This window comes from Thermobia domestica, chromosome 13 (assembly GCF_964235325.1).
Source record: "Thermobia domestica chromosome 13, izTheDome1.hap1.1, whole genome shotgun sequence".
Classification (NCBI taxonomy): domain Eukaryota; kingdom Metazoa; phylum Arthropoda; class Insecta; order Zygentoma; family Lepismatidae; genus Thermobia; species Thermobia domestica.
The window spans coordinates 10,365,825-10,393,631 of NC_137466.1; the positions used below are offsets into that span (position 1 = coordinate 10,365,825).

A 27,807-nucleotide genomic window follows, 5' to 3' on the forward strand; every position below is an offset into this window, starting at 1 on the left:
TATTTTTTAAACAAAAATGTCCATGTTGGGGGAATTTTCTCCCCTCAGGTGCACGATACGGATATGCAAGTTATACCGTTCGAAAGGCCGATTGATGCTAAAGAGAACAAGGTATGATTCGTGTTCCTACGACAATTAGGAATGTCATGAAATTTTTATCTAGAATTCGGCGTTTTTTTTCATGCTACAGGGGAACATGCGTATTGTTGAGATATGGGTCAATATTTTTTCTCGCCTTTAGTTTTCAAGATATGAGATTGGTATTTCGTACAGTTATTACATACACTATATAGTATATTTCAAAATATTTTGGGCGCTGAACGTTACCACTCGGGGCGCACAGAGGGGCCCAAAAATAGGAAGAAAGGGATTTTTTTACAAAAAAATCCCTTTTAGGGGAATTTTGTCTCCTCAGGTGTACGATAGAGATATGCAAGTTATACCGTTGGAAAGGCCGATTTATGCCGAACAAGACGAGGTACGATTCATGTTCCTACAATGATTAGTCTCTATGCTGAAGCGGATTGGATTGAAATTGACTGAAAATGTATTATCGATGGGAAAATTGGTAAATCGGCTATAGCGTCAAGAGTATTTTTCCACGTACATTTTTCGTTCCTCATTATTTTCACAATGAAGCAAAGTTTTTTTTTTTTTTTTTTTTGGAACCGTTCGTATGTGCGTGTAATATACCTCCGCGGAGAAATTTGCGATAAAAGAGGTTTTTTCAAAAAATCCCTTTTTCCCACTTTGAGCGGGAATTTCTCGCATTTGGTACGTACTAGGGAAATTTGACTGGTGCAGTTGGAAACTCTGCTTCATTACAAAAAAAAAAAAAGTACGAGCCATGATCCTGGCGTTCATAGTGTTGGTACTGTAGTTGCTTTACTGAAAGCCTAAAAATTGCTGAAAAAAAACTAAAATTTAAAAGGGTTAATAGTTGTAATAAATGTTACCAAACTGTAGTTAGTTAATAGTTTCCTTCCAAGCAAATATTACCTACTCACCTGTACCAATACATTGTCCTGTATTTGTGTGTGTGAATGAGTGATAACTTTAGTTTTAAGTGGTAATCTCCAATATTGGTCTAAAATATTTTTTAAGTATGTGTATAACTATAACATATGTGTATTGGTTCATTACCGAGGTCATGAAGAATAACTACGTCTCAGCGAACTTATTGATCTATTTAAATCTTACTTGGAAAACTGAAAACAATTCGTCGTGTACAAATGTTGTAAGTCTCAGGAGTATGTACAACTATCAGAGGTGCCACAGGGGTCAAATTTAGGGTCATTGTTGTTCCTACTGTTTATCAATGATCTACCGCGAAGTATACAAAACTCTCACACGCTGATATTTGCAGATGATGTTAAAATATTCGTGCCAATAGAAACATTAAATGATTTTGAAATGCTTCAAAATGACTTGAATGAAATGATGGAATGGTCCAAAGAGAACATCATAAACGTGAACACTAATAAATGCAATGTAATGTCCTTTACAAACAGCAAAACCCCTCAGAAATTCTCGTATAAGATGAATAGCATCACTTTACCAACCTCGGATACTGTCAGGGACTTAGGAGTGGTGTATAACAGAAATTTCACATTTAACAATCACATAAACCACATGATTGACCAGGCGTACAGAAACCTTGGATTCATCATCAAGATCGGTAAAGAGTTTACTATTATTACCGCTATCCGAAATCTATATAAGTACTACGTTCGTACAAAACTCGAATACGCAGCCACTATATGGAACTCTCACACCAAAACAAGCATAACTAATATAGAAAAAGTTCAGAATAAATATCTAAGGTACTTGACATATAGGGAGACACAAGTATATCCGAAGACATATAATAGTCAATCTTTAAATTTAAACTTTAATACATTAAGTCGAGAACAGCCCTACAAATGTAACTCGCCTTGAAAATTTCAATTTCTTTTACTGCCGAAGATTACACACGAACGCAAACAAGAAGTCACCAGTATGGAGATTGAGTACAACCTACAATAGGTTAACAAAATATATAATAGATTTGGATATTAATATTAACAGCGTAAGTCAATTCAAGGCATTTCTTTGTAATGTAATAAGAAATAATTGTAGATGAAAGAACATTAATGATATTGCAACCACATTATACCTATAAGTGTATTATAATATGAATGTATGAATGTGTTATAATTAGTTGCTTAATACATGTAACGGACACTGTAATTGGGTTATGTAGCCTGTTGTGTCTAGAAATAAATAAATAAATCCAAATAGGCTCTGGAAGGCAAGCCGAAACAACAGAATGAGCTGGGATAACGGCAGTCTTTTCAAAGATTTCAAGAACTCCGATTTGTGGAAAACATGTGTATCACTTTGAATTTTTTTCCTTCCCTGTAGGGATGCGTACGAGACGAGTCGAGACAGGATTTTCCTGACAAAATTCGAGTCGAGACACGGCTCTTCCAATACAAAAATATACATTTTTGGAGTCGAGACATTACATTTACAGCACATTTTCAAGACGAGACAGCCACAAATTTTGTCTCGTGCGCACCCTACTTCCCTGGCTGATTCAAACGTGTGTTCGATATCCACGATGGAAAATCAGTTACTGGATGAAAGTTGTTTGATGTTCAGAAATAACAGACAAACAATTAAATTAATATTTTTCATCACATTGGCTGGGTCAAGGTAACCCCAACTTGTGCAGTTACCTCGATCCAGGTCGGAGTAGTATGAGGGAACATGTGTCTCATCAGGAACAATTCAGAATTGATTCTCGAAAAATAAAATTCGGATATGAAACACCTTTTAATGTCTATTTAAGCTTCCTTACTATATTTCCGTAATTATCCAGTATTTCTTCATTTCTAATTTCTTCTTTCTTTTCCTTTTTTATATTCTTCTATAGTAACCATAGACTATCCAACATCCCTTCTCTGCAGCGTTTTCTCCTGGTCTCTGCCGACCTCTAACAGAATATCTTTCTTAAGAAACCTTTCCAACCCTCTTCCTAAATGTCTATGCTTCTTCTGCCTTCTCCTCGACTTTCATATATCTCTTTTTCGGTCTTTCCTACTTTTAAATGAAACTGAAGAGAAGACGTGACTGGGATTTGTTTCTACAGGCGCAGTCAATAGATTCACTTAATTTTCTCTTCGGAAGTCCGATATTAAAGAACTAATAATGAAACAGATGAGGAACTGAAAAATGAAAATTATTTTAGTTCATTTACTGAATTAACCTATCGAAGTTCAAGTTGGCGACACTAGAAGGGTCACTTCACTTCCCAATCACGACATTCTTTGTTCAGAGCCAGTAACAATTTAGGGGGCCCGGCCCCCTAGCCCCCCGTGGATACTTGCTTTCTACAGCTTAACGCGAGAGGGAACTACATGAGCTCCCGCCGGGAATTGAGTTAGGTTTCCCAAGCTTAAGACGCGTACGTGAACTATGCAGTTACGATGGAGCTCATTAGTTCTTTTCTGCTTCTTTCCTAACATTTCTGAGTTTTGATGTAGATTTGTTTATAACAGGGTTGATACAAAAGTCATGATAACGAATATGTACAACAACGGTTATGGTTTAAAATTCTATTTATTTTTTCTGCAAAGTTTCCTAACAAGTCGATACATTTAGTATATCTTTTATTTTAAGCCCTAGATACCCTTTTTTATTTTATTTTATTTTATTTTTATTTATTTTTTATTTATTTATTTATTTATTTTTATATTTGTCTTGGCCCTCGAACAATGCTTCCACAGTGGACATCTTCAAATTTAGTGCTCCTGAACTTTTCCTTGAGCCAAGGAAGAAGGTAAAAGTCACTGCGGACTCGACTACTCGTATTTAAACACTCCCAGATATAATTACCTGCTTATATATATATATATATATATATATATATATATATATATATATATATATATATATATATATATATATATATATATATATATATATATATATATATATGTATAATATGCTTCATTCTGAGTCTGTAGATGATAAATGTTTGATTTTGTGTGTTTGCTGAAACTGAGCGTCCCTTTTCAGCGCGGAGACTGTGTGAGAAGTGGACCTACAGATTAAGGTAGAATCTGAATCATCGTAATGGATTCAATTTGTAGTCTTCTTCCACCAGGAATCGAACCTAGGACCAAAGGTGCACATGCTAACCAATAAAGGTCACAAAGATGGTTTGATTTCGGAAAACAACTGAAACGTGAAACAACTGTCGACTGCATATCTTAGATTCAAATTTGAGCAAAACGACAGCGCTGAAAATAAATTTTAGGGAGACTATGGATTAGCCATTTTTTCTGTTTATAACTTAATGAGGTACAATTTATTATTCAGAGTTATCTAGGAACAACTATTAAAATGAATTTCCAAAATTCATGGCAAGGAAAAGCAAGTATTTAAGAAAAATTATAAAAAGCCAAGTACAATCAGCGACACAAATTCTTTCCTTTGGTAAAATTTATTATGGGAATAATGGTTGTATGGCTGAAACACAGAAAATTACGTTCTTTTTATTTTACTGGAAACTGTACTCAAATTGTCCTTCCATTTTGAAATTATTTACGAACCTAATTTCATTAAACGGAAAGAACTTTTGTCGCTGACTGTACAGCGCTAGTATAGCTGGAACGTATAGAAAATTTATTCTTTTTAATTTACTGAAAACTGTACTCAAATTGTCCTTCCATTCTGAAGTTATTTACGAAACTAATTTCATCAAACGGAAAGAACTTTAGTCGCTGACTGTACAGCGCTAGTATAGCTGAAACGTATAGAAAATTCTATTCTTTTTAATTTACTGAAAACTGTACTCAAATTGTCCTTCCATTCTGAAGTTATTTACGAAACTAATTTCATCAAACGGAAAGAACTTTAGTCGCTGACTGTACAGCGCTAGTATAGCTGGAACGTATAGAAAATTCTATTCTTTTTAATTTACTGAAAACTGTACTCAAATTGTCCTTCCATTCTGAAGTTATTTACGAAACTAATTTCATCAAATGGAAAGAACTTTAGTCGCTGACTGTACAGCGCTAGTATAGCTGGAACGTATAGAAAATTCTATTCTTTTTAATTTACTGAAAACTGTACTCAAATTGTCCTTCCATTCTGAAGTTATTTACGAAACTAATTTCATCAAATGGAAAGAACTTTAGTCGCTGACTGTACAGCGCTAGTATAGCTGGAACGTATAGAAAATTCTATTCTTTTTAATTTACTGAAAACTGTACTCAAATTGTTCTTCCATTCTGAAGTTATTTATGAAACTAATTTCATTAAACAGAAAGAACTTTTGTCACTGACTGTACTATTCCATTTATTTTTGATTGCATACGAGATGTTGCTTATATCATGCAGCTCTTTAGAACATTTCCATTTGTAAACAAAGACACCGCTGAAGTCGAGAACAATTCTCTATTTTCTTGACGATATTTTGACGGGTAATATTCTGTCCTCGACGTTTTCATTTTTGATATTGTTCCACGGCATCTCTCGCTCTAGGCCTCGCAAAGGTTAAAATCAAAGGAGGTATATAAAATATGCATAAAATAATTTTATTATTTGAAACTTGGGAGTTCCTGGTGGCGAGTTGTGACATCTTAGGGTACGGTGTTGACGGTAGGGGAAGGGAAGCAGGCTCGTCTAGTGGAGAATATGGCTCTCTCGTGACTCCCTCTCCCATCTCAGAGTGAACATGTTGCTAACAACTGAATTGTTGAACAAATAGTCTATAAATATTTTCTGTTATCAAACATTCGAAATTAATTCTAATACAATTGGAACTATGGATAACCCCTAATGTACCAAGTTTTGAGTTGATCGCTAGAAAATCATTTAGGCTACTATAACGACTCTGGAGTGTAGTGTTAATTATAAAACTATATTGTAATTCTTGTATTTATATATCTTTCTTTTTATCGAAATTTATTTTCATTTTAAAGTAAAGGCAATGGTAGTATCATATTTTACATTTTACAGTTTTTACAAAGAAAAACGAAACTGACTATATATGTACTGTAATTGATATTTTACCTGAAGGGTCTGCGGTGACTCAGTGGTAGGGCGTTCACCTCTGGTGCACGGGGTTCGTGATTTGATCCAACTGAACTTTGTAAAGGTGGACAACCACCGTGTGCGTGGGTTTTCTCGGGGTTCTCCCCTTTCCTCCCATTTTCTTCATTCCACCAGTTCATTCATTTCCACCGTCTCCTTTAGCCTAGCCTGCATAACCGTAGAACGTAAACCAAAGGTTTTTATTTCATTTCATTTCATTTCACCTAAAAACCTCGTTATAAAGTCATTCAGAATGATAGCCAGATTTGACTCAGGACTCCCCAATGTTAAATGAATGATATACTAACTGATCCACGCAGCGGCGTATTTACGATTTTGTTTCGGGAGGAAGGTTTCGCTAACTTTGTTCCTGAAAATGTGAAAATTCTGCAAGATATCTCATGTACTTTAATATAGTAAATACAATTTCGGGGGTCTTAAGCACCGAAGCCACCCTCTTAAATACGCCACTGAATCCACGGCGCTTTCACAGACCTATGCACAACACACATTATACATATAGCATACTGTAACGTATGTATAGTATACATATACAATCACTGGCCCTCGTTGGCCTACGTCAATAAACGAAATGAGTGAAAAAAAAAAAGCGAAGGAGGGAGGGAATGGCTGCCTTCTCCTTCGAAGCATCCAAACGTTGCCGCAGAAGGTTATTGCTCTCGTGTTTGCTACAGACGTCTGTGACGTCAATAAGTGAGAGCATATTCAAACGTTGTATTAAAACAGTAGTTAGAATATGTTACTGAAATAATGTAGAAGTATATAGCCTAGGTTCCATATCCTTAAATATTAGAAAACGTAGAACAGGTTTATGTATCTGACTTTTAAAAAATCAAGCCTACAAAAAGAAATCCATCAGAACGGGATTTTCCCGTCCAGTGCGACGCACAGATGTGGCTCAGAGTTGCCAAATGATTTTCTTTATTACTAGCAAGGCCCGTGTTTATCTAATGTACTGATTCTCTCTGAAGATATTTAACTCTGTCGATGCTATTTACTAAATTTTTTTTTCTGTTTCTTTTTCTTCTCCTTTCTTTTTTATATTGCGTGATGCTTTTAACTGTCTTTTCTGTGCAAGTAACGTTGCAAAGTAGTTGAAATCTAAAGTTTGAAGCAGCCCATCATGTGCGAATTCCCAGCCAAATGGTCTAATCAATCATGAAATCTCGGTGTTTGTCGTGAGTTCGAGTCCCGTTGAAGACAAGCGCCCACCCAGAAATCTTTGTTGGAAGGATCCAATACTTCAGGACACCATGTCTATGTAGCATCGAACTGGCATTAGTTATCCTGCACCTGAAAAGAAGAAAAATATTGTTAATATGACTATATTATGTTTATAAGAAAATAGAGTACATATAATTAAAGTACAAGAATAATATTTAGGCTACTTTCTCATTTCTCTGCTAAATAATATAGTTTTATTAAGATAATGTATAGATGCATACATATTGAATTATGAAGTATTGGGCATGGGACCTTGTGGAGCCCCTGACTGAAGAACATGAGGGTTTTAGTTGTGTTCGAAGTTTCTCTTTTTGTGTGAATGCCGGATTACTTCTCGCAAAATTTAGAACAGAGATAACTTTAAAAAATGAAATTAACTGCAGATAACTAGACATTAAAATAAGGTGAAAACTAGCTTGAAGAGTGGTGCATTTTCTGTGTTTGTAGCCCCAGATTCAATCCCGTCGTAGCCCGCCGGTGATGAAGCGGCGTTATTAGGGAGGCCAAGAGGGGCAATTACACCCTTGAGTTTAAGAAGCACATGCTTTTTAAAATATATATATATATATATATATATATATATATGTACTAATATACTAATAAAAAAAACTCAATCCCTTACAATCTTACGTATTGACAATCTGCTGTCCTCTGGCAAAATACAAAATAAAGCTACTGTGTTGACGGTACTTTCATATTTCAGATAAAACTCTGAATAGTGGTTTCCGATCTCACTTCAAGCAACAGATCCCATCTATAGAGTTAATGCTGAAGAGAAATCTTAAATTCCAATCCATCAATCAACTTTCGAATATGTATTGGGAACCATGGGACAGGGCGACGCGTCCCCCCTAAATATTTTGAGTGTGAGATAAATGGATCAATGTCCAAAGTATTTAGATCTACGTATATAGAAGAAGTATAAACATAGCAGTCGTGAAACATTATGTTGATGTGATTAAAGTGTCCCCCTGACGTGTGCCACTTTCAAAGATTTTTTTAAAAAGTTACACTTCTTGGTTAGTTAAAGTAGTCTCGGCTGCAAGCACACACTTTTTTCATTACTTAACCAGCAACAATTGGATTCCATGACGAAGAAAGAGTGGAGAAGGGAAGGAAAGGATATTGCAAATTTCGTAAGAAGGGAATCTATACAAAGACAGAGACAATACACGTAGAAGCGAAGGTGACTAGAGGAATTAAAAAGGATATCAAAATTCGAATAATCTATATTTTAAAAAGAAGAGAGCAAGGGAGAATATAGAAAATACAGATGGAAATTAGCCTAAATAAGCGAATTACAGCTTGAGGAAGATGGAAAGAATACATTGAGGAGCGGGATGATAGCATGAATAAACTGCATATTTTAGATATTAAAACGGGAAATGAAGTTAACGAGGATGGTTCATTGGACAAGTTCAGAAACATGCTGCGAAATAAAAAAAGGTAGATAATATACCTTTTTAGTTTATTAAGAACACAGAAGAAGAAAAATAAAAAATTTGAAATTCGCAATCAAATCAATAATCTTATCGTAAGACTTCTTTTAGAGACTGTCTTAAAAGTTACGTGTCATCGTAAGACAGATTTTGTTAGCTAAAAAATCGAAATATATGAAGACTATAAAACTAGATTGCTCCAAATATGTTTAAGAACACTGAGAAGGACTTCATCGGTAAGAATGTCAAGGTGAAGAAATTATCTACAACCATATTATATAGAAAATATTTTTTTCTTTTTTTTGGGGGGGTGGGGTGGGCAGTTAGCCTACCAGTGGTGGAAGAAAATTATGATGAATTGTGTTGGTAAATGTAGAAAGAGGGGATCCCGCTAGTAAAGTAGATTGCAGTTTATACATAATTTTGGCGTAACTTTACTTAGGGTTTACTAGTACTCTAGTCGTCCACGTCCCCCCAATTTTAACATGCTAGAGACGCCTTTGTTGGGAGCAGCCAAAGGGTTTTAACGCTGGAACACAGTGTCACATGTAGTCCAGGGCCGGGGGACTAGGCCCCCAATTTTTTTGAATGACAAAAATAATTGAAGCTCTTCTTTATATAATAGTACACTCATGATATATTTATCAAAGTCTGGATTCTGGCTGTACCTCCCCCCCCCAAGTTTTCACCTGCTAGATCTGTTTCTGGAAATAAGGCTGTGAGATAAGCATCTTAGTCTATAATATTCATAGGTAAATTTCCTAAGACATAATTGACCAATCCAATCTAAAAAACAATGGCAATAATTATTACTTTACAGAATATTTATGAATATGATCACGTAACAATTTGAAGAACAAATTTCTTAAGATAGAGCTGACACCATTGATTTCAACCTACCTTCAACCAAGAACTTAAAACTTATAATGAAATACAGGTATTCCCTCCCCTCCCCAAAAGTGTACATCTTCAATAATCCCGAATGTAACTGCTACACAATGTGATATAAAAATGAAAAATACTTTACTACAATTTGGTGGAGAAAAGTTTGCACTTGTAAATAACATGATGATTTAACTTCGGTGAAACAAAAAGTAAAGTATGATTTTCATTCTAAGAACCAGTCATTTATGTTCAGAACGACAACATACGAATGTGTACTCTTTTCGTGAACGTCTAGCTCACACATTCTTCGTGGCACCAACTGCCTCGTGCAGTGTTCGTAGGACCCCTTCAGAAAATTTCCCTCGACTCAAAATTTTCCCTTTTCTTATTTAATTTCCCCTAGTTTGTTGAGTGTTCTACTCCTATGACAGAAATTATGTGATAAGATTAATTTAGCTATATTAAAGGAAGTGCCAACCATGTTTGATTCGTTTGCTTCTTGCTTCCATTTTTCCCATTTTCCCTTCATTTTTTAAAACAAAAATACGCAGAGATACACCTAGCCAACAATGGTTGCAAATCTGCTACTCTGAAAATACACACCGACTATTGATATATTTGTAAAGAACTAAGAAAAATTCACACATTTATATTGGTGAATCAGTCAGTGCGGGTCTCCCCGGATTTTCGAGTTTTCTCGAAAAATCCTGTTTTTCCCCTTTTGGTAAATTTATCAACGAAATTTCATTAGATTAGAGAAATTTCCTGGAACTACGAACGCTGGTCTCTTGTTATTATCTGGACCTCATTAAGTTCCCTTACATAGCATTTTGTTTTGAAGCTGCATTTCTGTAGCCTAGCTCAAGAATGATCTACATTGGACATAGTCCTAACATTGAAACTGTAACCTAAATAATGTAGTACATGGTCTGAATTAATTTGCTTCAAACAGATAGTGAAAAATTGCAACCTACGTTGTTGCGAAAATTACATCAGCAGTGTTTGTGACTATACGGAAACTTTGACGCAACACATTCCACCATTAATAGATTGATGTGAGAATTATGTTTCACTAGAACAGGTGGTATAGTTTGTTTCTTGAACCGAAATGCAGTTTGTATATAAAGGATGCCGCCTTCTACGTATGATGGCTCGTGCCATAAATAACTGATCGTCCGCGGTAACTTGTGGAAAACATCCCCGATAACTAAATGGCCAACCAGAACCCTCATTTCAAACAATTGGCAGCTCTTTGTCAAGTCCACCTCGAGTCTTAGTTGTCACGGTTTCAAACGCTGTCCTTTCAGTTAGTGATTGGAACAGCGTTTCCCAACCTTTTTCAACTTGCAGTACACTACGGGTGTTACTTGGATGCTCGCGACACACTTATAGATATTATTATTTGCAAATATAAAACAGTGGTATTTTTTCTGTGATTATTGATCTTCTCACAGAGAAGAAAGCTCTATCACTGGTTTTTCCCCAGTGGTAAATCATTATGCTTATTTTGCATTCTAATTTAAAAATAGAAAACAATTGCAGTAAAAAATTTCTTATTGCAGTAAAAAATATGCTTTCTTTTTAAAAACTGTATCCAACCTTTTACTAAGAAGGAAGAACACTAAATAACGAACGAACAAATAAATGTCTCTTACTTTTTCAAAACACAAATATAGGTAATTTGTCGAAAGGATTGAATGATATTTTAAATTTTCAAGTTACGAATTAGTCTGCAACAATAAAGAAGCAATAATGGTCATAACAATGATAACAATTTTTTTTTCAACATTAGAAATGTACAGAACAGTAACCTGGTATGAAACTTAAAATTGTAGATTCTTAAAGTTTCATAGTAATGTGAAATACAAATATACATTTTCCCCTACGTTTTGCAATTTGATTGCTATAAAATTAATAATTTTGTTTCGGTTCCTCGCGGCACAACAGCGGCTCATTCGGTTGGGAAACGCTGAATCAGAAGATTGCTATTTAATACACACACACACACACACACATAAAATATACCATTCACCTCCCGTGCTTGGGGTCCCTGGTTCGATCCCAGCTCGCGCCGTGTGCAATTTGTGGTGAACAAACACCGTGCTCGTGGGTTTTCTCGGCGTTCTCCCGTTTCCTCCCACTTTTCATTCCACCATTTCTCATCATCACCGTCTCCATTAGCCTAACCGGCATAACCATGGGACGTAAAACTGAAAGATTTCATTTCATTTCAATTGTAGCAAAATTTGGAGGCCCTAGGAGGCCATAGTGTTGGGAATGGGAACAAACAACAGACACAGTGGGTCTTAAGACATTGTAACCCCGCAAATGCGATCAAAAGAGAGATGGAGGAAGGGAAGGGATATTGTCGTAAAATTCAGCATGGGAATTTCAAAAACATTTGCCGAACTGCACTCCTATTAAGTGAACACATTATACCTGTCAAGGAAAGGAAGTAGGATACAATACCGTCAATGCTTTTCACTGAATTAGTATCTTCGACATCGTGAACTTTTTCTCCTCTGTCAACGATACTAGCAACCAATTGAACTTGCAAAATGATCCAAGAATATTGTTATTACAGATTAGCGACTTATTGGAATTCGATTATTACTAAATATCCTGTTCGATCCACATTTAAAAAATCCTAAATTGAAGGTGGACTGCATTTTAGTACATTTTACACGAGAATTTGGCTAATGATGAAACACAGGATAGATGCTTTTTAATATATTCCTAATTTGAAAGTCAGTTTTTTTTTTTTTTTAATACTCAAAGGTTTCGGTTCAACTGAGAGAACACGTGAAACGAAGCATGTGGAAAAATCTATGAAATATCTCGAAAACGTCACAAAGAGTTTACAGCCATGAAGTCCCAAAGAGTGTATGTTGAAGTGATCTCGAAGAAGGATTCAAACGTAGAATAACTATCGTCTGTTTATCCTAGATCTAAATTGGAGTAAAAGAAGAGCGCTGGAAATATATTTCAGAGACGATTAGTCATTGTTAAGTTTCCAGCTTCACACAATTTAGCCTGAGTAGTCATAGACAAAATTTGAGCACCCTTTTTGGTAGTAATGTTTCGCATTTACTCAAATAAATTATTCGATTTGACGTAATTTTACGCCAAATGACAAGCATGCAGATGTATGATTACTATCTGGGAACAAAAATATTGAAAAGTAAAAGGTAAAACTCATGGAAAACAAAACAAAACAAACAAACAAACAAAAAAAGAACAAATGTTATCAAAACACTAATAATACTTCTTCATTCTTTATTATACACTAGAAATCTATTGTGTTTAGCAGCTCTCTACAATATTGCGATTTGTAAACAAGCACCGGCACCGCTGAAATCGAGAAGAATTTTATATCCCCTATTTACTGGTAGATATTTTGACAGACGATATTCTGTCGTCAACACTTGATATTTTGTCATGGCACCGGCAAAAGGCCACACAAAGGTTAAGACCGCCCATGCATATAGCCCGGTGCTAAAAGTTCAAATTAACCAAGCTACCAAAATAATAGAAACAATTACGGAAGCGAACTCAGTGAATTGTCAGCACTGTAGTTGGCAACCTTTATTACGCTTAGCAAAGCAACTTGAGCAGGAAATTTGTCTCATTGTCTGTCGCTAAGAGAGTTTTATCTTCGCGTGGTGTGTTTGATATGTGATAAACGCCTTGTTAGCAATTCTCAACATTACTCCTTTTGTTAGTCAACGAAGCTTGTCTGCGTTAGAGGTAAGAACATTTTACGTTTTCTTTTGCATTTTTCTTGAGATGTGTATTAGCACAGAGAAATTAGCTCTCAGCAGTGTGTGTCTGCTCTGCTTGTGTCTGTCTGTAGAAGGGTCATCACACCTTTAGATTTTTATCAGAATTATCCTGATTTTCATAAAAGTTCCCTATCTGCCGCCATGATTATGTTTGAAGATCTACAAATCTCACCACTTAATACTTACTTTCTTTTTCGGAGAAATCGGTACAGTAAATCCTGTAAAATTAGTTATCTCTATTACTTTGGCAAGTAGCTTAATTTTGTTATATAATATCTAGAGAGACCGATACACTTACACATGGTTTTATTTGTAAGTTGGCCAGTTTCTTAAACGCTTTACGACAACACCTTTAATACTTGTGGCGCAAACGGAGGGACGGAGGCTCTGTTTTTACGGGGGCTCTGTTTTTTCTGTTCCTCATAGACGTAGCCATGATATATTCGATGGGAGGGGATGTTCTTACAAGCATGGGCGGCGATTAGGGGGGGCAAGAGGGGCAGTTGCCCCCCCCCCACTTTTTTCAAGTGACCACATAACTCTTTTAAATTATATCATCTATTTTTCGGTGATAGGCTAGAATCTTCATTATTCGATTTTAAAAAGTACAAAAAAAAAAAAAAAAGCTTTTTGCTTCTGTTTTTTTCTCAAGCCTGGAAGGCATTGGAACATGTTACATATGCTTTCGCGCCTTTCTGAGTCGAGACGTATAGTTTGATGACGTCATAACTAAAAAAATATTTTTTGATATGACTTTTTTTTATTACTTTTGCACCTAGAAGATTGAAATTTTGCACACACATTCAGTGCATCCCTTAATATTTTTCAGATTCTCTTCCGATTTCTGTGATAAAACAGGGAGGTCCAGAGGGGCAAAAAGGTAAAAAAAAAAAAAAAAAAGGATATCTTTTTAACAAAGATCCCTTTTTTCGCGATTTTCTCTCCTCAAATACATGATGAAGACATGTGAATGGTACCGTTTGAAAGGCTGTTCTCTTCTAAAAAGAATTATGTACGAACCATGATCCTAGTATAAATAGGGATGTCTCAGGGAATTTTTACCTGAGATCCTTTTTTATACGGGAATCTGCAGTATTGTAGAGATATTATTTTTGGCGGGCTTACTTTTGCACCTAGAAGATTGAAATTTTGCACACACATTTAGTATACCCCTTAGTATTTTTCGGATTTGTTTTAGATTTCTGCGTTAAAACAAGGGGGTACAGAGGGGCAAAAAATACAAAGAAGGAATATTTTTTAAACAAATAATCCATTTTTTCATGATTTTCCTACCTCAGGTACAGGATGGAGACATGTGAGTGGTACCATTTGAAAGTATGTTCTATTCTGAAGGGAATGATTACGAACAATGATCATAGGATAAATAGGGATGTCTCAGGAAAATTTTATATTACATTTGGGACATCTGGGGCATTGTGGGAATGTTCTTAGCTCATTGGTAAACATTTTCCCGCACTTAGTTTTCAAGATAGAAGCTTGATTTTTTTTATATACACATTTAGTACACCCCTCCATATTTTTCAGTTGATTTTGAGATCTGTGCGTTAACATAGGGAGTCCAGAGGGGATCAAAGTTTGAAAAAATCAGAAAAAATCCAGATTTCCCTCAAAATTTCTCGCCTTAGGGACATGATAGGAAAACGTAAATGGAACCGTTTGAAAGTATGTTCTATTCTGAAGAAAATGAGGTACTAACCATGATCCTAGGATAAATAGGGATGATGCTATAGTTGATTGACTGAAATTCAATAATTTACCTTTAGAAAGCCATAATTTAAAATGGTTAATGTATATAGTTTCATTTGGAAATATAAAGTTTTTGCATATATTACTGGTTCATGGAAAAAATGTTAGCATATAATATTTGTCGTTGCGTAAGTGGGTATTGGTTATATGTCTTCTCATGGAGTTAAGACAACTACAGGAATTGCAATTCAGAGGAATTAATATTACAATTGCGTCGTAGCATAAGCTTGTAGTATTTACTGTCTTTCATTTTCTAAGAATAATAACATACTTTTAATGGCAAGTGTGGAATTAGAAATGTAAGTTGTTTATTAATCCCCAGTTTCAATATAACTTCTACAAAACAAGCCTCATTATTCATTAGTATGATTAATAATATCCTTTGTATTTATTTGTTTTCCAAATATGTTATTAGATAATCTGATCACACAATTTTCCAGACAGAATTTTAAGATGTTCACGAGCAAGGAATCAAGGGTTAGTACCTAATGTGCGTTGCCCTTGTCAATTTACTTAATTAAATATGAAACACGATATACGGTATTTTAACTGAAAAAGATAGTATCCTATTAGTTATACAACCTTTCATCAAACAAAGTGTTAGAAACAACCAGGAAAACTAACATTGATATACAAATATTCAGATCATATCTTGCCCCCCCACTTTTAACGTCCAATCGCCGCCACTGCTTACAAGCATAATAATAATAACAATAACAACAATAATAATAATAAATACTATTTTATTAATGTTATTAATATCTCATTTTTATTGTTTCGTAAAGTACAGGTTCACTTTTATCTCTCATTTCCTCTCCATTCCTTCATTTTAAAATTCTAAATGTAAGATCCGACTTTCCATCTCGTCACTATTTATCCATTCTTTGGAATGCATGAGTTTCATTGTATGGTTTCCGTCTTCACATAAAAATAATAAAGTATTTAGACTTTAATCTCACTTTTACTTATGATGATGATTTTGTTTGTGAAAACTGTAATGGCGTCTTTTGCATGTAAAATTTGGGGAATATCAAAGAAAGTGATTTAAATGGTATGGTACTACCTAGCCCAACCTGTTTATTATCTTTGATTCCATTTGTTACCTTTCTGCTTACCTTCACGGACCCACTGAGACGTATCAAGAACTCTGATATAATCATTTCACTGCCTGAATATTATATTCCAAATAAATATAATTATTATTATTTATATATTATACTGTCGTTAGTAAATAAATTAAGATTGAATATTGAATATTTTGTACTTTGAAATTTTTGGGGGATACGTACCTCTCATTCCCCCCAACCAGAGACGCCCGTGGAAGACTGTAAAGCGAATGGATTGTGTGATTACTTCAATTGAAGACTGAATGTGATTATTTGAATAGGTGAGATTTAGAAGGAAAAAATTCCACTGGAATCAAATTTTGAAGGACTAAATTGAAAACTATTTCCTACATAAACTATGGGCCTATTAGTTTGCTGCTCGTAGACTATTAAAGGAGATTTTATGCCTAACTATTTTAAAAGAGCAAACTAATTAGGCCTATTGAGTACTACTGTAGTGTAGCAAAAAGCGTTTTGAATTTGGGTCTAGACTCGTTAAAGGAAAATCCAAGGGAAATATTTTCCTTTGCATGTCACTCATCCATTTGATTACGATGAACGTTTCGAACATTGAAAGTTAAGATAGGCTTGATGTTAACATAACTAGCCTAACGGTACAATAGAAAGTAGTTCTTATTGTAGGCTTGTGGCTGGCCTATTTTATTTTAGACTATATTTTTCATATTATACTAAAATTGTATGCTTAGGCCTCCTATTTGATCACATTGTTTTCATTTTTCTTATAGGCTATAATCATTTATCGTAAATTTTCTTCCTATTTTCTACTGTATGTTATAGATCTATAGGTCTCTGAGTTCTTGCTTTATTGACTTCCTAAAGCCAGACAATGTGGGAATGCGTGTCCATTTTGCCAGACTAGCTCGGGTAAAGTGGACAATTTTTTTTGACTTGTAATTATCAGTAATTACTCCATAAAGCTTTTTCAAAACAGGTTCGTTTAAATGTATCTTAAAAGTTAAGGATGGAAGTACATTGTGAAACTTTTACCTACTTGCTAACATATTTCTATAGGACTGAAAAAAATAAATTCCTTAGAGTGGCTGCTTTACCCACCTTTCCCCTACACATTTGATTGGTTAATGACAGTAGGAAATTACTTTTACAGTAGTGTTTGATGCTGATATTAGTATAAATATTGGAAGCTATATTTACTCTTTATTGTACCTTTTAGCATTTATATATTTTTCAAAACGTTTGGGTAGGCCCGTGCCTACCCGTCCTACCCGCTAAAGCCGCCACTGCTTTGGTGTAAGTAACAATAACAAAATTGTTGTTGGTAGTGGATCCACTTTTATGACACGTGGCTATACAAGGATCGTTCAGTTCTACATATTTATGTGGGTGTGTGACCAACACATTTTTGAAGCTATCACGGAAATTATAATTACTACCGACGCTAAATTGAATACAAATAAGAACCTATATAACGTTGACATACTGCCAAAAACTATATCTATAAGCTATCATGATATTTAATATATCTTCATCACGAAAAACTATGAATCAAATAAGCTATAGGGGCTACAGAACCCAAATTCAACACGAATAAGAAGCTTCACGACATATATATATACACACACACACACACATATATATATATATATATATATATAATTAAGTATTTTGCCTGTTGGCAGGCCCTGGAACTAATGAGGATTGTGTTCTTTCTTATGTTAGGTCTGGAAATGTTTCTTCCACGTTTGTCGATCTTCAGCTTCCTCTTTTAACACTCAATATTTTCTTCTATTTTAACAATTATGAATAGGCCTATATATTCTATATGTGGCCCCGCGTGGCGCAGTCGCTAACGCTCCCGCCTTTAGTGTGAACGGTCCCGGGTTCGATTCCAGATGGGGACTCAGTCGAAAAATTGTAAAAGCTTTTACAGGTTAGCCATTATGAATGAGGTTTTCCTCATTCACACCAGGCAAATGTCGGGATGGTACCTAACATATAGTTCTCAGGCCGCTTCCTTCCTTCCCTTTCATCAGATAGTGTGCTCGCCGAGAGACGTCATCCCTCATACGTGACGAGCTAACATGGCCATAGATGCCGAAAGAACATAAATCTATAAAGATTAAAGATTGAAAATGCTATAAATTTAGGGTGGATGGGCTTCTAAGTCAACGTACTATTATCAATATATATGTTGTTTCAGTAAATGCAGGGAGTGACGGCTCTTGAATAAAGCCTAGCCCGTAGACAGGGAGGTGATAAAGTAGGCAGGCCTACCCCAAATTACGTTTAGCCTTTTAAAACCAGAACTTATAGAGAATTTTCAAAGTAAAGCAAAACTAGTTATGAAATGCTTGCACTTTTATTTCCAAATTAAGTTAATCTAGTGAGTTTTACTCCTTTGTGGGTAAAATGGTACGTTCCTTGTTAAATGCACCAAATATCTCCCATTGGCCTTCGGGAGACGCACATTTTAAGAATTTCAAACGCAACTAATCTTTTGTTGTACCGTGGCACGATTGAAAGACGTGGTACCAGATACACTTCCAGAGAATAGTTTCATTAAGGTACAGAACGTTAAATTGCGGACTGCAAGATGGTCATCCTCTGCGGCTACCTTTAACCTTAACAGGCACTTTCAGTTGTTTGTTCAGACAAATAATGTATATGTTCAAGAAATAAGCTGTCAACAATTGTAAGATGAAAAAGATCTAGAGCTGTGTATCAGATTCTGTGAGGCAGATCCGGAAAGTAAGGTTACAACCCCTGTATCACTAAATACGTTGTAGACACTTTGTCAAATACACATTTTTTGAATGAATATTAGCCCTTGTAGTCTTACTTTTCGGGCCTGCCTCGTACATAAACTGTTTTGTGTGCTGCTGGATGTTTCTCATTGTCCCCTTACTTTTGATTTCTGCGCCTCTAAGAAATCAGGATAGCCTCGTAAAAATTTAAATGTTGTCGTTACCTGTGCTAGCTAAGCGAAGTATGCTTGCCTACTATACTAATTATTTGAAATCTTCTGAAACCAGTGGTCGAAGTGAGATGGTATGCGGTGGTATGCCATACCGCCTCTGGTTCTCTAGTTATCAAGACATACAGCCTCGGTTTTTTTTTTTTTTTTTTTTTTTTGTTATCAAGACATACCGTCACTGCAGTGTAGATGCTGAATACTTTTAATAAATCCATTTTTATACACAGTAATTGACGAATAACTTTGCACATAAAAAGATTTCATTTCTTATGTAGAAATAATTTCTAAGTTGACATCAACATTTTTGTTCTTTTTCCTATCTTTTGTGTTTAAAATGATGTGTCTTCAAAGAACTTCATCTAGTTTATATTTTGATGTGCCATATTTCTTTGATATGTCTGTGTGTCTTCTTGTTTTAATTCATATAGACCTAAATGTGTTTTGTGCATGAGCGGATTTAGGAGTTGTCTGCTGTAGGAGCGATTCTTCCAGGGGTTTGGAATATCCCTCATTTGAGTAGGGGATCCGGGGGGCTTTCCCGTAGGAAATTGTTAATACAAAACCTTGGTTTATGAACATTTTCGTGTACTCTTCTCTATAATACAACGTAAGGGAATATTTTAATTTTTTTCAGAAGGTTGTTGTCAAGGGATCAAAGTCTTTCCATTCCCCCTCCCTCCCGTAACTAAAGAGAAGCTCTTTCAGTCATTATGTAAATAAAAATGCAATCTTTTAGGCAACATACCCTCACTGTTTTTCAACATTTAGATAGCCGGTATGACGAGTCAAAATCGTAATAAAACATACCGCCTCTGATTTTTTTCTACTTCGAACACTGTCTGAAACTGTATGAATCCATAGTTTGTAATGATAAAACATAATCATTTATCGATGCATTGTCTCTCGAGAGCCGCCATTGAATGCAAGAAAAGTCGGTTATATTGTGGGTCGGTTAATGTTCCTTCGTAGCGAAAAGAGCAATATGTACTTGTATGCGCGTAGTCTCAGACTCCATTCTCAGTTAGAATATTTCGCTCGGATACAAGTTAATTGATGGTTTCAGTTCCGCTTATTGTAGATGTCTCCTATAACATTGTTGCTAATGAGTTGTATTTAACTTGGATCAATCAGCCAAACACGGTTAAATTTATAGAGTTAGGTATTCCCAGTAGCCCTATTATGTATTAATAATATTTAAATGTAAGAAATTGTGGAATAATAAAAGAAATGACGGATTAATTTCAACAGTCGTTTACTATGTAAGAAAGAAAGATTGTGATCCCAAGTTGTAGTCTGTTGGTCGATAATTCTGACAAGTTTTCCCATGGATTCCCTTCTGTTCTATTAGATTAATATCGAAGCAGTACCTCGATATGTAGTCCCTGGGCAGCCTATTTTTACATTATTCCTGTTAATGTGAAGGCTTAAATTGTCTTCGCATGGTATGTGGAAGTTAGTTAAAAAGGAAATGGAATTTTCATTTTAAAGTCCCATGAGTATGCTCTTCAGACTAAGGGAGACGGTGATTAAGGCAAGTCAATGATGATGGAATGATAATGGGGGAGTATCCCAACCCCACAGACACGATGTTGCGTACCACAAACTTACTTATTCAGGGATCGAACCATGGACCCGAGCCTCCAGAGGTAAGCGCTCTACCACTAAGCCACCGTGACGCCAGGACTCAAGACTATATTTTTACTAATATAGGAGGAGTGATCGGAAACTAATGTTACAAAGCCTGCAGTGAAACGAGTATATATAATTTCATACAACCAATACAGCCAACAGATACTACATACCTTAGATTATTTTTCGACATGGTCTCCATATTGGTTAAGGCACTTATCGCAATGTGGGGTGAGTTTGAATATTTCCTCCTTGTAAAAATCCTGTCGTTGCGTATTCAGCCACGTTGTCGTTTTGCGATATGCGGAATGTCGTGCATAATGTGACGAACACTTCCGAACGACATTCCCAATTCTACCATCAGATGTCGTAACGTAATCCTCCCGTTGTCCTCAATCGGCTTCTCCTCGCGATGTGTGTTCAAATTTCTTGATGCCGTGCTGGGTTGGCCACTGCGCTCCTTGTCAGTGACATTTTTTTTTCTACCGCTGCAAACTTTCGATACCATTCTGCGACATGCTGACGGGACATTACAGTCTCTCCGTTCATCTCTATTAGTTGCCGGTGAATTTCAGCCACTGTTTCATGTTTCTCTCACATAAATCGAATAACTGAGCTAACTTCTTCATGAGACAAGTTTTCCAAACAAGCAGGTCCATATCCATGGGGGGTCTGACCCCCTAAATGTTTACTGCTCCCTTAAAATTTTAACAGTAGGCTTGCAAATGAACTATAATATGGTTGGATCGCCCCCGTAACTTTTATCGCCCTTTATACTTTTGAGTCGCCATTTGTGTTTACCTATACTAGCGTCGTAGGTGGCGGGTGACTGAAATTCTGCACAGTTGCCAGCTGCATGTATTAACATTACCTGGCAGTCCTTATTCCTTTATAACAGACGAAACTCCAGTAATATCGGCCTTGTAATTTCAGTTTCTGATCTTCCCTCGTATTAGACCAATAGTCTGTTTTGAATTTATTGTTACTATAAACTAGCTAATATTCTCATACATTACACCGTGTGATATTTTGTGCCTCCTCCAAACCTTCCATTCTTTTGTACAAGAGTGAAGAGAGAAAAACTTTCCGTTAAACACCCAGTATTGGGCGCATTCCCTTCAAGGGGAAATATAACTCTTCTTGTAGTTTTCAACCAGATGAGATGACAAAATTCTTTATTCTGTCAATATAATAAAACCAATAATCTACTCTCAGTCTAATGTTAATACAAACTACCTAATATTCTTAAGTGTTTAAGCAAGTATATCTTGCACTCCCTTCAAACCTACTATCCTTTTCTGCAAGAATATAAAAAAGATAAGCCCTTTAGATCGAAACTCGAACTTACTAAAAAAGAATGTAAGAATTATTTATTTATTTTGTGATTATACTCCCGTCATCTACAGCCTTAAATGAACATAAACTTTTTCATACTGGCCAAAGATAAATATTTAAAAATTAAGTCTACTACTTCAAGCTGAGTTATAGAGACGTTTTAAGCAAGCTATAGAACGTAACTTGTAATACAGTATATTAGAAACAAACATTCAATTTTCTCCAAATACGTCCTTTCAAAATTTCTCGTGCCGCTCCTGTTTCAACAGAAACACATAACTAAATACAATCTCTACATGTTGCTGAGCAGACTTTCTTCAAAAACTAAACAAAACAAAACAACAACAACAACAAAAATGGCGGGGGGGATTGAATCAAAGTGTGAGAGGCAGCACTGAGACGCTATTTGCTAAAGGAGGTACCGTGAGCAAGAGTGACATGTACTCGGAGGTTAATTTACCTTAGCTCCGACATGGTACTGGGAGGTTCGTCAACTCCGGGCACCACAGGTTCCATTCCTTCGGAACAGTACAGCTGAATATTTGATGATTGTCCCATTCGTAATTATGTATATATGCAAATTGTAGTATGCCTAAGAAGGAACACACTTCGATAAATATCTTCTTTTAATATCTACGGTTATTTCTAAGAGAATTCTTACATTCTTTCTTTCTTTCTTCTTCACTATTAGTAGTGATAAGTAGGTATCGGGCATCGGTAAGTAGGTAAGTAGTAGATCAGGCATCGGCTAAAGTGCGCTAGAAGTGTAGAAAAAGAAAGATTAATCCAAGAACAATGTTATATAATAATAAATATATAAACACCGATGGAAGTAATATGATTCCAAGATTTTGAAAGACAATATTGATGTTATGATACAGGATATATTGAGTATTTATCAAGATATCTTTTATCCAGATTAAATAGAACTTTCCGAATTCTTTTACGTATCTGTATAATTCCATATTACTTCGTTGAAATCTGTATATCTAAAGAGCAGAATTTAATACCGTTAGCGTTATTTATTGAAGTTGATATTTACTATTTGACGTCAAGAAAATGATATTTAATAACATGTAAATTAAAACGTATAGAAAATTAGATTTTTAGAAAAGGTTTAACCCAGACTTTAATAAAAATTGCAGCAGAATTTTGATTGATTTCCAGTTTTTTATGCCAGAACATATTTATACGAAAGAGGTGAATATTCATGATATTTTTGTAGTTGAGTTATTAAATTTGATCGGTAAGCCTGAAAAAGTTCACACTTAAAAATTATGTGATTGAGCGTTCCTATTCCTTTATCACACCAACAATGATATGTGTCTTTCTGTTTGATTTGAAATAATTTGGTTGGATTTAACGCTGTTTCAAAAATTAAGCAATAATAGAGTACGGTATGATTTCACGTCGAGGCCAGGTCTGATGCATTTATTTAGTTTATCTTGAGAATTATCAATAAGTTGCCAGTAGAATTTTTCTAGAAGTTGTTTATTGCTGAATTGCTAAGTGGTTATGTCCAGTTTATAGTGTTTCGTGATACTATTATAAAAATTCCTTGGTGATAATTTAATATTTGTTGGTGTTCCCTCGAAACATGATTTTTTTGCAGCAGTGTCTATAATATTGCTATTATCATCAATGTTAACATGGCTTTGATAAAAGCAAGAGAAATATTATAGCTAGAGTGAGATATAAACGTTCGATATTTAAAAGAATCCAAGAAGTTTGATCGTTCCTTTGTGTTGATTTCAATGCAGTAAGCACACTTAATGAATCAAAACTTTTTTTTTTTTTTTTTTTTTTAATATATAGCAATGCTTGTCGAATAGCAAATGCTTCATCCTCGAAGATGGGCGTACAGCTATATTGGTAATTTATATTTTAGCGTAGTCGAACGATTAGATATATAAACAGCTGCTCCAACATGAACACTGTGGTATTTTGAGGCATCTGTATACACAAATATGGCATCCTTATCGAATTGAAGAATAAAAATCTTTCCATATACTTTGATAAATTTTATGATTTAAGTCTTCATTTGTAATCGAAATATAAGGAGGAATTGTTACTGTGATTTGAGCCGAATTGGTATAATAATGCCATACGAAGCAAGGAAGCGGTGGAACTTTTTGTACCAATATATTTATATCTTTAAAAGTAAGACATGCTTGAACAATCTAAGGATAATTCCGTGTGAAAGGAACATTCTTTTGTTTGAGAAGTTATTCTATCTGTTGAAGTTTCTAAAGTATTGGAGAGTTAGATTTCCAAAATACTTTATTATAAATTTAGAAGCCAATTTAAAAAAAGCTTTTGTATAGCCCGCTCCCCCCAGTTCGTTGTCACCGGAACTGGAAGAGTCACTACTACTACTACTACTACTACTACTACTACTACTACTACTACTACTGTTAATACTAATACGTATATCAAGAACAGAACCCAACCTACCCCTGCGGGGCTTCTAACCCGTTCCTACTACTACTACTACTATAGCTACAAACTACCACTACTACTACTACTACTACTATTGCTACTAACTACTACTACTACTACTACTGCTGCTGCTACTACTATACTACTACCGCTACTACTACTACTACTACTTGTACTAAAGCTTCCTTACTGCAAGATTTACATCTTAAATCTTTATAACATGCGATTCCGATTCATTATGAACTAGTATGAATCGTTAGAATCACTATGATTCGTTAAAAATCACTGGGGGAGCGGGCTATACTCAATCCAAATATATATTGTTAATGATATATTCAGATTCCCTTAATAGTGCCAATTTAGGACAGAAAAATGATTGTCAGAAAGGATTTTTGCAAGGTTGTATATTGCTTGTTCCAAATTAGTATAATGTTTGCTAAGTTTATTATAAAATACGCTGCCATAAGTTAATTTAGATATATATCCTTGTTTAAGAATATTGATTAGTGTAAATGAGTTTATACCCCATTTTTTTTTTTTTTTTTTAAGAAGAAAGACACTTAAATGTACTAATTAAGCATTTTCCTGAAAAAGATGTTGCATGTGAAAATTCTAATTTAGTTTGCGGTCCAAAACCAATCCTAGGTATTTGAAAACATTTTCAGACGATAGTTTAACATTATGGATTTGCAACCAAGATTGTTGAAAATTCTTCTTCCTTCTAAAAATTATTAATTTTGTTTTATTCCAGTTTAATTATAGTTCATTGCTAACCATCAAAATATTTATTTTATGTAGATTACTTCCCATAATAGGAAAGTGTTGTTCAATATTTCTAGTATAAGAACTAAGTAACACATCATTAGCGAAAGCAGTAACACAGCAGAAAGCAGTAAATTGTTTCTTATGAAAGAAGTTGCTATTCTGGTTGGAGATTCAATTTAGAAAGGTTTAACCGTTACAGGTGTAGACATATGCCAATATGCTATAATGACGAAAAAAAGAAAAAGAACTGAGCTAGGTGGCTAATAAAAACAAGAATTGTATGTAACTACAGCAAGGGCAGGGCAAAGCTGGTGGAATCTCGCGAGACTGCGTTCGCAGAGAAGAGACACGTCAGCGATAGTGAGGATAAGTGTGAACGAAGAGAGTAGAAACATACTACGTTCCTCATATAGTTTTCTTAGTTTACATTGTGAAATTAAGAACTTACATAAAATTAAGAGCTTATCTTGCATTGAAACAAAGGTTTGAGCATAATAAAGAATGTGTTTTTGTGTGACTGTAGGCTATAGGACATAATCGTGGTTACAACTCACTAACTTACACTGGATTGCAACGACGTGCATTATTAGTTAAGACAGCTTTCGAACACGCTATCGTTATGAATCATGACTTGACACATTGTGTTCCCATAGCAATTCATTTAATCATATCTTCCTTACGGACTATTTTTATTGTGGTTAAAAGCATTCACTTTGTTTACGTTTTCAACATTATTTTGAATGTAATTTGATTACTTATGAACAGGGGCGCCCGAAGATAATTTTCTAGAGGGGAACCCATCTCCATGGTTGCTATATTAGTTCTGGTGTTTCTGGTATTTAATATATGTGGTTCGCTATATATTACATATATATTTTTGTGAGCCAGAGGGGGTCTGAGTCCCACCCTGCCCTCCCCTTCGGGCGCCCATGCTTATGAATTCCTATTTTGAATCAATATTACAGATTACTTCTTTGAATTTTACATATCTATCGTTCCGTAACCTAGGATGGCATTTATGTTGTGCTTATTTACAAAAATAATATTTTTATTGTAAGAAGGGTAGGTTTGAATGGTTTGGTTGTTGTGCTGTGTTATCGTGCGACACCATCTGTTTTCATTTAATAATTTGGCAGAAATGTGTATGAAACTTACAATTAGTTTCAATCGAAATTTTAACTGTATAACACTTTCTCTGCTTTGAAGTCTATAATTTCAACACTTGAAAGGAAAGATGATAATAATTGTTATAAATTATGGATTTCGTTTTTCTAGAAAGCGAATGTAACCAACTTTCTGAAAATAATGCAATATATTCTCGTTATAATAGTCACTAATGTACATGGGGAATATGTTTAGTGTAATGAAAGTTTATGAGCAGAAGAACAGAACGCCAACTGAACTTGTGATGGCAGAAATTTGTATTCATGAGACTCGAAATGACCTGTCGAAATTTCTATAGGACTTCTTGGGAAGCAACGAGGATTTCTTAAATATGACACATAATCATAGTCAAACGTTTTGCAAATAAAATCAGAAAAATAAACACACTGCTGAACAAGACTGTACGTCTGATGTACGTCTGATGAGGATCTTAGCTAGAAGATCGAAACGTCACGTGTAAATGTGTTTTTAAATAAGTGCAGTCTCGTTCAGCAGTGTGTTTATTTTTTTATATATATATATATAATAACTAATGATTTCTATTATTTTCATTTAGTTTCGATAGTGGTAATGATAGTGTACATAATAGTGGTTATAAGGGTTAGAACATGGTAGTAATAACATGCAAAAATTTTCAGTTTCAAATTTCTGTCTACACAAATGCCGCTGATCCCAGAGCTTACATTCAGTCCCTGTATTGTTAATATGAACGTCTAATTGCGCGTTGTTATTTTCCAGATATTTGAATATGTCTAGGAGTTCTAAATCAAGGTCACCAGAATCAGGATCATTAGCGCCAGCGACTGCGAAGCCACCCTCAGCAAAGCCTGCCGATTGGCTCCCTGAAGAATATGATTCGAAGGAGCGGCCAGTGACTGTCTACCTGTTTTCTCGACCAATCACTGACCCGAAGAAAAGGGAAGAATCTTTTCATCATGTTCTTGTTTTCCATTTTCATCTGGACAACGATTTCCGTGCAGTCGAAGGTAATTATATGATATTTTGGTGTTTGAGCTGTAAGTTCGTGTTTTCTCGCTGGGACGAGAATCCTGCCCAAACTAAATTGCTTTCAAAGGAGGACGTGGTCGTTGTATCACTTTTCCAAGTATTTGTGTTTATTCGGTGGGTCGAAAATGCCGCCAAAACTGATTCATCTTTGGGAAAGTTAAATTGTAGCTTTTTACAACGTAAAATTCGGTATTACAATGATCAGG

At 35.1% G+C, this 27,807-nt stretch overlaps 1 protein-coding gene across 3 annotated transcripts in view; it reads left to right on the forward strand.

Annotated features, from left to right (window-relative positions):
• The window catches only part of LOC145668015 (uncharacterized), a 92,337-nt gene that overhangs the window by 21,838 nt on the left and 42,692 nt on the right, over positions 1–27,807 (forward strand). Inside the window, exons 1-2 of one of the 3 annotated variants that reach the window (XM_081735475.1) lie at positions 13,264–13,400; positions 27,332–27,579. The exons of 1 other annotated variant lie outside the window; for it this stretch is intronic. In XM_081735475.1, the coding sequence (XP_081591601.1) occupies positions 27,342–27,579 (238 nt within the window). In that variant the 5' untranslated portion in view covers positions 13,264–13,400; positions 27,332–27,341. Of the gene's footprint in view, positions 1–13,263; positions 13,401–27,331; positions 27,580–27,807 lie in introns of those variants that run through there. One more of the 3 variants, XM_081735474.1, reaches the window with a different exon arrangement.